This window comes from Scyliorhinus torazame, chromosome 21, assembly GCF_047496885.1.
Source record: "Scyliorhinus torazame isolate Kashiwa2021f chromosome 21, sScyTor2.1, whole genome shotgun sequence".
NCBI lineage: Eukaryota > Metazoa > Chordata > Chondrichthyes > Carcharhiniformes > Scyliorhinidae > Scyliorhinus > Scyliorhinus torazame.
In genome coordinates this window covers 882,643-892,854 of record NC_092727.1, presented here as the reverse complement: position 1 = coordinate 892,854, position 10,212 = coordinate 882,643, and the positions used below count along the sequence as shown (strand labels likewise).

The following is a 10,212-nucleotide window of genomic DNA, read 5'->3' as shown; positions in this document are numbered from 1 at the left end:
ACTCAATAATCAATACTCAGGGTCTGGAATACTCAGTAATCAATATTCAGGGTCTGGAATACTCAGTAATCAATATTCAGGGTCTGGAATATTCAATAATCAATACTCGGGGTCTGGAATACTGAATAATCAATATTCAGGGTCTGGAATACTCAATAATCAATTCTCAAGGTCTGGAATACTCAATAATCAATACTCAGGGTCTGGATTACTCAATAATCAATACTCAGGGTCTGGAAAACTCAATAATCAATACTCAGGGTCTGGAACACCCAATAATCAATACTCTGGGTTTGGAATACTCAGTAATCAATATTCAGGGTCTGGTATACTCAATAATCAATACTCAGGATCTGGAATACTCAATAATCAATACTCAGGGTTTGGAATACTCAGTAATCAATACTCAGGGTCTGGAATACTGAATAATCAATATTCAGGGTCTGGAATACTCAATAATCAATACTCAAGGTCTGGAATACTCAATAATCAATACTCAGGGTCTGGAATACTCAATAATCAATACTCAGGGTTTGGAATACTCAATAATCAATACTCAAGGTCTGGAATACTCAATAATCAATACTCAGGGTCTGGAATACTCAATAATCAATACTCAGGGTCTGGAATACTCAATAATCAATACTCAGGGTCTGGAATACTCAATAATCAATACTCAGGGTTTGGAATACTCAATAATCAATACTCAAGGTCTGGAATACTCAATAATCAATACTCAGGGTCTGGAATACTCAATAATCAATACTCAGGGTCTGGAATACTCCATAATCAATACTCAGGGTCTGGAATACTCAATAATCAATACTCAGGGTCTGGAATACTCCATAATCAATACTCAGGGTCTGGAATACAAAGTGACTGTTGTGACTGTTTAGAATATGGAAAATTGTGCACCGCTATGGGGAAACTGGAACAGAGGGATAGCCTAGATGAGGAATCTGGAGGTTACAAATTTGTAGTTGAAATAAAAAGTGTAAGGGATGAGTATGTGGTGTGTGTCTCTGATTACCAGTCACACGGAGTCGTATTTTTGTTCGTAATTTTTTTCTCCAAATTTTTAAAACAACTTTTTCTTTTATTAACTCTGTTTGAGATCTTGTTTCAATTCTGTGAAGTGGTTTTGTAACAGCTCCTGTTCTGGTGTTTCAGGCAGTCTGTGCCACTAATGCGTAGGTTTTTTCCCCAACTTATTCTTAGAGCTCTGCCTCACGGCACCGAGGTCCCAGGTTCGATCCCGGCTCTGGGTCACTGGCCGTGTGGAGTTTGTACATTCTCCCCGTGTCTGCGTGGGTCTCACCCCCACAACCCAAAGATGTGCAGGGTAGGTGGCCACGCTAAATCACCCTTTAATTGGAAAAAAAAATTGGGTATTCTAAATTTATATTTAAAAAACTTATTCTTGGAGGTTCAAAGAACCAGCACGTACAGGAAAGGCCGAATGGACTCCGTCAGGGTCATACTGTGATGTGCAAACTGGATCATGGGTTTGATGGCACCGTTCTGAGTGTGGATGTGGCTGGAGTCAGGGGACTGGGGTCTGGCATCAGGTTAGCAGCTGTGCAGTCATTACTCCAATGTCCAGCCATCGCCCTGACCGGCACAGACTCTGAGCTCCTGCTAAAGCCCAAAGTTCGGCTATGTTTGGGCTGCAGCCGAAAGAAAATCGGATGTGAATCCAGTCTTAAAACAATGATTGTTGATCCTCAAATACCTTTAAAGAGGTTTGCAGCAGGTTTTATACCCAAATGATTGGAATATAACCTGCCCCAGATACAGGGCAGCACCTTCTTTACTCCATCTGAATTGTTAGTTATAAATAATAAAGTTAAAAGGTAATTCTGTTTATTCCGAGCTGGTAGTTGTTGAGTTAAACAAATAAAGGAGGATGAGCTGGCTACTGCTGCACAAGCTGGTGATGATGATATGCAAATAACTCTTTGTCAGGCACGTAACTCACCGAGTAAAACTGTCAGAAGCCACCTGCAGCGACTCACTCAACTCAAATTTGCCTAAATTATACCGAACTCTAAACTGCCTCTCACCTGCCGCCTCACCGCTGCAAGAGGGGCTTTTTGAAATGAGGGAGGTGAGTTTTGTGGACTGACGAGAGGAGCTTCCTTGGTGAGTGAGAAACTTCAGCCCGAGTGTCAGCAAGGTCATTATTCTAAACACTTCACTCATTGGCCAGGGCCTTGACTGCACAAGTTTGTGTTTGAAGGTGAGGAGAGTGAATGATTCATTGATCTGTCATTCTATTACCCATATGATGGCTTCATTTTACTGGCTGTCTGTTTCTGTGTTTTATTAAAATCAGCTGTTTCCTTTGCGACTGGAAGATGAGTGGGGGCACAGATAAATCACCCCATCTTGGGACTGGTGTCTCTCAGCAGCACGAGCGAGCAGGTAGGTACAAGTGTTTGCAATTTCAAACTTTGCTTCTTGTGAATCCATTTTCCAATAGGATCAGACTCACAAATAGCTTTTTTACAGAAAATGTGCTGAATTGAGATGTCCACCTGATATCTGGAACTAATTGCATCAATTATTAATTTGTATCCTCTTAGTTGGTGAATGGTCTGAGAGAGGGTTATGGTCCTTACTCGATGTGATGCCCTCCACAGCCTGAAAGCCTGTTGTTTAGGCTGTGACTGCTTTGTCACTGTGGGCTAGGGAGTTCCAGGCACAGTTATTCAGGAGAGGAGCTGCCGCTTTCCAATCTCACTACACAGTCCCAGATTCCATTGTTGGCATTTTATTTTGGTGCAGTGGGAGATGAGGTTTGAATGTTGTCACCAGGCTCTGAGCAGAATTTGCAGAACTCCAGGTGATTAGATTGTGAATCATTTAGAAGCAATCCGTGTCCTTGGCTGGGACAGTCCACGCTGGGCACTGCTCCTCGCTATGCTGGTAATTCCCAGCTGTCCCAGTAATTCCCAGCTGTCCCAGTCTCCCGTAAATCTGGGAATTTCTGTGGCCCATTCTTTACTGTGACTAGTGGAATGTTACAGACAGTGAACAGGAGGATGTCACACATCCCATTCCCTCACTCCAGCTGTCATCCTAAAAACTTTGAGCTATGACAAAGGGTCATCTGGACTCGAAGCGTTAGCTCTTTTCTCTGATGCTGCCAGACCTGCTGAGATTTTGCAGCATTTTCTCTTTTGTCCTAAAAACCCGCTTGGATGGAATTCCGCATTGGTCCCAACCCCCCGAATCTCCCCTGGGCACTAGTACCCCACAACCCCAGCCTCCTCGTGGAAATACCCTCTGTGCCTTTTCGCACTGTGCGGAGGGGTTTCCTGTACCGCCCGGACATGCCTCGGCGTCCCTCGTTGCCGTCCGGACATGTCTTGGCGTGCCTCGTTGCCAACCGGTGGCGGACGTCCTTGCTGGAGGTCCCTATATGGAGGCGCCCTCCCACTAAAATTTGGGGAGCTGTGATGGAGGGCACAGAGCAACCTTCGTCCTCCCCAGAGACCTGCCACTCTTGAAGATTTGTGGAGTCCGTGAGCCATGTCCATGTTCAGTGTCCTTGGCTGCACTCCCTTTCTGGTTTGTTGACAACGCTGTTCTCGAGGTTTTGTTTACACTTCACCCCACGCTCCTGATCTACGGACATCCGGTGTGGAGGACCTCCTCCTGAACTTGCTCCTGGGCCTGGCGAATCTCACCATAAATGGGTCCAGGCAAGCAGCCCCCCATCCCTCCCCCATCTGTCGTTCCCTCCCTCCCCCTCCTTCCCCTTCCCTTTCCCTCTCCCAATCCCTTTCCCTTCCCCCCCCCAATTCCTTTCCCTTCCCCTCCCAATTCCTTTCCCTTCCCCCCCCAATCCCTTTCCCTTCCCCCCAATTCCTTTCCCTTCCGCCCCAATCCCTTTCCCTTCCCCCCCAATTCCTTTCCCTTCCCCCCAATTCCTTTCCCTTTCCCCCAATTCCTTTCCCTTCCCCCCAATTCCTTTCCCTTCCCCCCCAATTCCTTTCCCTCCCCCCCAATTCCTTTCCCTTCCGCCCCAAATTCCTTTCCCTTCCTCCCCTTTCCCCTTCCCCCATTCTTCCCCTCCCCATCCCTTTCCCTTCCCCCCACCACCCACATGCCTCACCTTTTCCCCCTTCCCCTCCCCCCAATTCCTTCCCCTCCCCCAATCCCTTCCCCTCCCCCCAATCCCTTCCACTCCCCCCAATCCCTTCCCCTCCCCCCAATCCCTTCTCCTCCCCCCAATCCCTTCCCCTCCCCCCAATCCCTTCCCCTTCCCCCAATCCCTTCCCCTCCCCCCAATCCCTTCCCCTCCCCCCCAATCCCTTCCCCTCCCCCCCCAATCCCTTCCCTTCCCCCCAATCCCTCCCCCCCAATCCCTTCCCCTCCCCCCAATCCCTTCCCCTCCCCGCAATCCCTTCCCCTCTCCCAATCCCTTCCCCTCCCCCCAATCCCTTCCCCTCCCCCAATCCCTTCCCCCCAATCCATTCCTCTCCCCTCCCCTCCCCATCCCTTCCCCTCCCCTCCCCCCCAATCCCTTCCATCCCCCCAATCCCTCCCCCTCCCCAATCCCTTCCCCTCCCCCAATCCCTTCCCTCCTCCCCAATCCCTTCCCCTCCCCCAATCCCTTCCCCTCCCCCAATCCCTTCCCCTCCCCCCAATCCCTTCCCCTCCCCCCAATCCCTTCCCTCCCCCCCAGTCCCTTCCCCTCCCCCCCAATCCCTTCCCCTCCCCCAATCCCTTCCCCTCCCCTCCCCAATCACTTCCCCTCCCCTCCCCTCCCCCAATCCCTTCCCCTCCCCCCAATCCATTCTCTCTTCTCCCCCCCAATCCCTTCCCCTCCCCTCCCCCAATCCCTTCCCCTCCCCAATCCCTTCCCCTCCCCTCCCCACCAATCCCTTCCCCTCCCCTCCCCCCAATCCCTTCCTTCCCCTCCCCCCAATCCCTTCCCTTCCCCTCCCCCAATCCCTTCCCTTCCCCTCCCCCAATCCCTTACCCTCCCCCCCAATCCCTTTCCCTCCCCCAATCCCTTCCCCTCCCCCAATCCCTTCCCCCCAATCCATTCCTCTCCCCTCCCCATCCCTTCCCCTCCCCTCCCCCCAATCCCTTCCCATCCCCTCTCCCCAATCCCTTCCCCTCCCCCCCAATCCCTTCCCTTCCCCTCCCCCCAATCCCTTTCCCTCCCCCAATCCCTTCCCCATCCCTTCCCCTCCCCTCCCCCCCAATCCCTTCCCATCCCCTCTCCCCAATCCCTTCCCCTCCCCCCCAATCCCTTCCCTTCCCCTCTCCCCAATCCCTTCCCCTCCCCTCCCCCCAATCCCTTCCCCCCCAATCCCTTCCCCTCCCCTCCCCATCCCTTCCCCTCCCCTCCCCCCAATCCCTTCCCTTCCCCTCCCCCCAATCCCTTTCCTTCCCCTCCGCCAATCCCCTTTCCCCTCCCCAATCCCTTCCCTTCCCCTCTCCCCAATCCCTTCCCCTCCCCCCCAATCCCTTCCCTTCCCCTCCCCCCAATCCCTTCCCCCCAATCCCTTCCCCTCCCCTCCCCCCAATCCCTTCCCCTCCCCTCCCCCCATCCCTTCCCCTCCCCCCAATCCCTTCCCTTCCCCTCCCCCCCATCCCTTCCCTTCCCCTCCCCCCAATCCCTTCCCTTCCCCTCTCCCCAATCCCTTACCCTCCCCCCCATCCCTTCCCTTCCCCTCCCCCCAATCCCTTCCCCCAATCCCTTCCCCTCCCCTCCCCCCAATCCCTTCCCCCCAATCCCTTCCCCTCCCCTCCCCCCAATCCCTTTCCCCCAATCCCTTCCCCTCCCCTCCCCCCATCCCTTCCCCTCCCCTCCCCCAATCCCTTCCCTTCCCCTCCCCCCCCAATCCCTTCCCTTCCCCTCTCCCCAATCCCTTCCCCTCCCCCCAATCCCTTCCCCCCCAATCCCTTCCCCTCCCCTCAATCCCTTCACCCCCAATCCCTTCCCCTCCCCTCCCCCCAATCCCTTTCCCCCAATCCCTTCCCCTCCCCTCCCCCCATCCCTTCCCCTCCCCTCCCCCCAATCCCTTCCCTTCCCTTCCCCCCAATCCCTTCCCTTCCCCTCTCCCCAATCCCTTCCCCTCCCCCCAATCCCTTCCCTTCCCCTCCCCCCAATCCCTTCCCCCCAATCCCTTCCCCTCCCCCAATCCCTTCCCCTCCCCCCAATCCCTTCCCCTCCCCTCCCCCCCCAATCCCTTCCCCTCTCCTCCCCCACCCCCCCCCAATCCCTTCTCCTCCCCTCCCCCCCAATCCCTCCCACTCCCTCTCCTTTGACAAGGTACCGCATGTTAGGTTGTTGCAAAAGGTTAAATCTCACAGAATCCAGGGTGAGGTCGCCAATTGGATACAAAATTGGCTCGGCGATCGAAGCCAAAGGGAGGTTTGTCGAGGGTTGTTTTTCAAACTGGAGGCCTGTGACCAGCGGAGTGCCTCAGGGATCGGGGCTGGGTCCACTGTTATTGGTTATATATATTAATGATTTGGATGAGAATGTAAGAGGCATGGTTAGTAAGTTTGCAGATGACACCAAGATGGAGGCATAGTGGACAGTGAAGAAGGTTATATGAGATTGCAACAGGAGGGTGCCATGTGGCGCAGTGGATAGCACTGGGACTGTGGCGCTGAGGTCCTGGGTTCGAATCCCGGCTCTGGGTGACTGTCCGTGTGGAGTTTGCACATTCTCCCCGTGTCTGCGTAGGTTTCACCCCCACAACCCAAAGATGTGCAGGTTAGGTGGATTGGCCACGCTAAATTGCCCCTTAATTGGAAAAAAATAAATAATTGAGCACTCTAAATTTATATGTATATTGAAAAAAAGATTGCAACAGGATCTTGACCCAGTGGGCCAATGAATGGCAGATGGGGTTTAATTTGGATAAATGTGAGGTGTGATGCATTTTGTTTGATCGAATCGGGGCAGGACCTACTCAGTTAGTGGTAGGGAGTTGGGGAGAGTTACAGAGATCTAGGGGTACAGGTACACAGCTCCTTGAAGGTGGAGTCGCAGGTGGACAGGGTGGTGAAGAAGGCATTCAGCATGCTAGGTTTTATTGGTCAGAATATTGAATACAGGAGTTGGGATGTCTTGTTGAAGTTGTACAAGACATTGGTAAGGCCACACATGGAATACTGTGTTTAGTTCTGGTCACCCTATTATAGGAAGGATATTGTTAAACTAGAAAGAGTGCAGAAGAGATTTACGAGGATGCTACCGGGACTTGATGGTTTGAGTTATAAGGAGAGGCTGGATAGGCTGGGACTTTTTTCCCTGGAGCGTAGGAGGCTTAGGGGTGATCTTATAGAGGTCTATAAAATAATGATGAACATGGATAAGTTAGATAGTCAACATCTTTTCCCAAAGGTAGAGGAGTCTAGAACTAGAGGGCATAGGTTTAAGGTGAGAGGGGAGAGATACAAAAGAGATCAGAGGGGAAATATTTTCGGACAGAGGGTGGTGAGTGTCTGGAACGGGCTGCCAGAGGCAGCGGTAGAGGCGGGTACAATTTTTTCCTTTAAAAAAGTTACAGTTACATAGGCAGGGTGGGTATAGAGGGATATGGGCCCGGGTAGGGTGCTCTTTCAGAGGGTTGGTGCAGACCCGATGGGCTGAATGGCCTCCTGTACTGTAGGGAACCTATGAATCTATCAATGTGGATAACTTCACATTTTTCTTTGCATACTCCATCTGCCAAGTTCTTGCCCACTTGCGTCCAAATACCTTTGAAGTATCTTTGCACCCTCAGCTCTCATTCCCAGCCAAGCTTTTATATTGTCACAAAATAGATAGCAACTGAAACCTAGTTAAACTCCGAGTGACTCATTCCTGTGGCTTCATTTGGGATGTTTACAGGTCTGACTAATGGTATCTTCAAAGGGATTTGGTTCGAGTGAGTAGAGACCAGAACACCGAATTGGAAACTTAAGCCTGTTATCACGGCAAAGAAAAACTGTAGATACTGGGAGCGGAATAAAGTAACTAGGCAGCTTTTAATCTACATGAGCACCAGTTAGGTGATAATTCAACTGCTGTCAATCATCCATTACATCTTATTTCAAGAAGATGGTGGGTTCCTTCGATGTGGACACGAGACTCTTTGGTCCAATGTTATTGAAGGCAGCTGCACAGTATCTTTAAGGTGGTTAAACCTTTCTCTCCTCCCAGCCTCCACCTCCCATCAATGACAGCACTGATTCATCCACTGATGGAGGCAGTAGATGATCAGATGGTATATTGACCTGAATCCGTACCCCTTGTTGAGACTGTCAGGGCCATTCTTGTAGGCTGTTGATGAGATGGGTGATAGGTAGGGATGATTGGGAGTCTGGAATGTTCACTGAAAGATGAAGTTACATACCAACTAGGTGCAGAATAGACCATTTTGCCCCATAAGCCGCCTCCACTATTTGGTAAGATTATGGCTGACCTGATGGTGACCTCAACCCCCTACCTATACCATTAGATTCTTGACTGACCAAGATGTCGATCTACCTCACGGTAGCACAGTGGTTAGCACTGTTACTTAACAGTGCCAGGGTCCCAGGTTCGATTCCAGCTTCGGGTCACTGTCTGTGCAGAGTCTGCATGCGTGGGTTTCCTCCGGGTGCTCCGGTTTCCTCCCACAGTCCAATGATGTGCAGGTTAGGTGGATTGGCCATGCAAAATTGCCCTTCGTGTCCAAAAAGGTTAGGTGGAGTTACGGGAATAGAGTGGAGGTGTGGGCTTGAGTGGGAAGCTCTTTCCAAGGGCCGCCAGATTCGATGGGCTGAATGGCCTTCTGCACTGTAGATTCTACGATCCAGTCTCCACTGTTGCCTGGGGGGAATTCTGCAGCCCTCTTTGTTTTCTCCCCAACTGTTTTAAATAGGAGACTCCTGATTTTTAAACTGTGTTCCCTGGTTCTAGTCTCTTCCACAAGGAGAAACATTCCTTCATCATCCACCTTGTCGAGCTCCCGCCGGATCTCTTGTGTTTCAATAATATCACCTCTCATTCTTCCCATAAAATAAATCCTTATCTCCGGAATCAGTCAAGTGATGGTAACACATTTTTTAAAACCCCATTTGATAGTGGTATTCAACATCACAAAGGGACTGCTCATAGGAGCATTGCGAATGAGAGGCACAGATAGAAAGCAATTGTCAAAAATGCCATGAGGAAAAACATTTTTATGCAGTGAGTAGTTAAGATCTGGAATACACTGCCTGAGTGTGGTGACAGCAGGTTTAATCGAAGCATTCAAAAAGGGAATCACACTGTTATCTGAATGCAGGGTTACGGGGAATGGCAGTAAGTAAATTGCTCATTTCGAGAGCCGGTGCTGACATGGTGAGCCCCCCCGATTCTGAGAATTGCCTTCCGAATCATTTACTGTGCCTGTATAGTATTTTTTTGCTCATGTACCAGGACGCACACCCACTGTACCTCCTGAGTTCTGCAACCCCTCAATCTTGCAGCCTCTATTTAAATAATTTGCTATTTCTCTATTTTTCTGCAAGGTCAAGTTTGCATTTTTCCCCATTTGCCAAATTTCCCCCATTCACTGAAGTTATCCATGTTGCTTTGCAGACCAGTGAGTCCTGTTGGACTGAACGGTACCGCTGTTTCTCGCTCCACTGGGTGCTGCCAGACCCCCTGAGCTTATCCACCATTTTCTAAATTTATTTCTGAGTTCCAGCATCTGTCGTATTTTGCTTTTACTTTTCTACCTAACTTTGTGTCAGCAAATCTGCCTACCATGCATCTGGTCCCTTCTCGGTTCTGTCAGTCAATTCGGACAATTCTCTCTCTCATGAGCACTGATCCTCGGGTGGAAGGCCTGTAGGTTGGGATTTCAGGAGTCTTTGGAATTGTAGAGTGGGGTATTGAGCTTGGATCTATCTTTTGGAAAGGGACAAGTTTTGCTGAACTGTTCCTCATTTGCTGTTTTGTGAAACCAGGACCTACTTTCCTCACTTTGCTTGCTTCTCAGGGCCGGACTATTCCAGTCAGCAACAAATTAGTTTTTAATCTCTGTTTTTTTAAATTAAAGTAAAAACTGTTCCATGTGGGCAAATGGTCAGAGTTTTCTTGTCCTGACTCTAATTGGGATATGCTCTCGTGTAGTGAGGCCAGAAGTTCCACCATTACCCTTGCCTCAGACCAAATTGCGTAGAATAATTTGCCCCTGATCAGCTAGTTTATCAGTCTGTGGATCAAAG

General features: G+C 50.2%; 1 protein-coding gene across 5 annotated transcripts in view; it reads left to right on the top strand.

The window, feature by feature from the left end:
- Positions 1–2,029: 2,029 nt before the first annotated feature.
- The window catches only part of pou2f3 (POU class 2 homeobox 3), a 97,111-nt gene continuing 88,928 nt past the window's right edge, over positions 2,030–10,212 (top strand). For 2 of the 5 annotated variants that reach the window (XM_072486292.1, XM_072486291.1), the window contains exons 1-2: positions 2,033–2,239; positions 2,336–2,424. In XM_072486292.1, coding sequence (XP_072342393.1) covers positions 2,358–2,424 — 67 coding nt within the window. In that variant the 5' untranslated portion in view covers positions 2,033–2,239; positions 2,336–2,357. Of the gene's footprint in view, positions 2,240–2,335; positions 2,425–10,212 lie in introns of all 5 variants that reach the window. The other 3 variants (XM_072486294.1, XM_072486293.1, XM_072486290.1) reach the window with 3 other exon arrangements.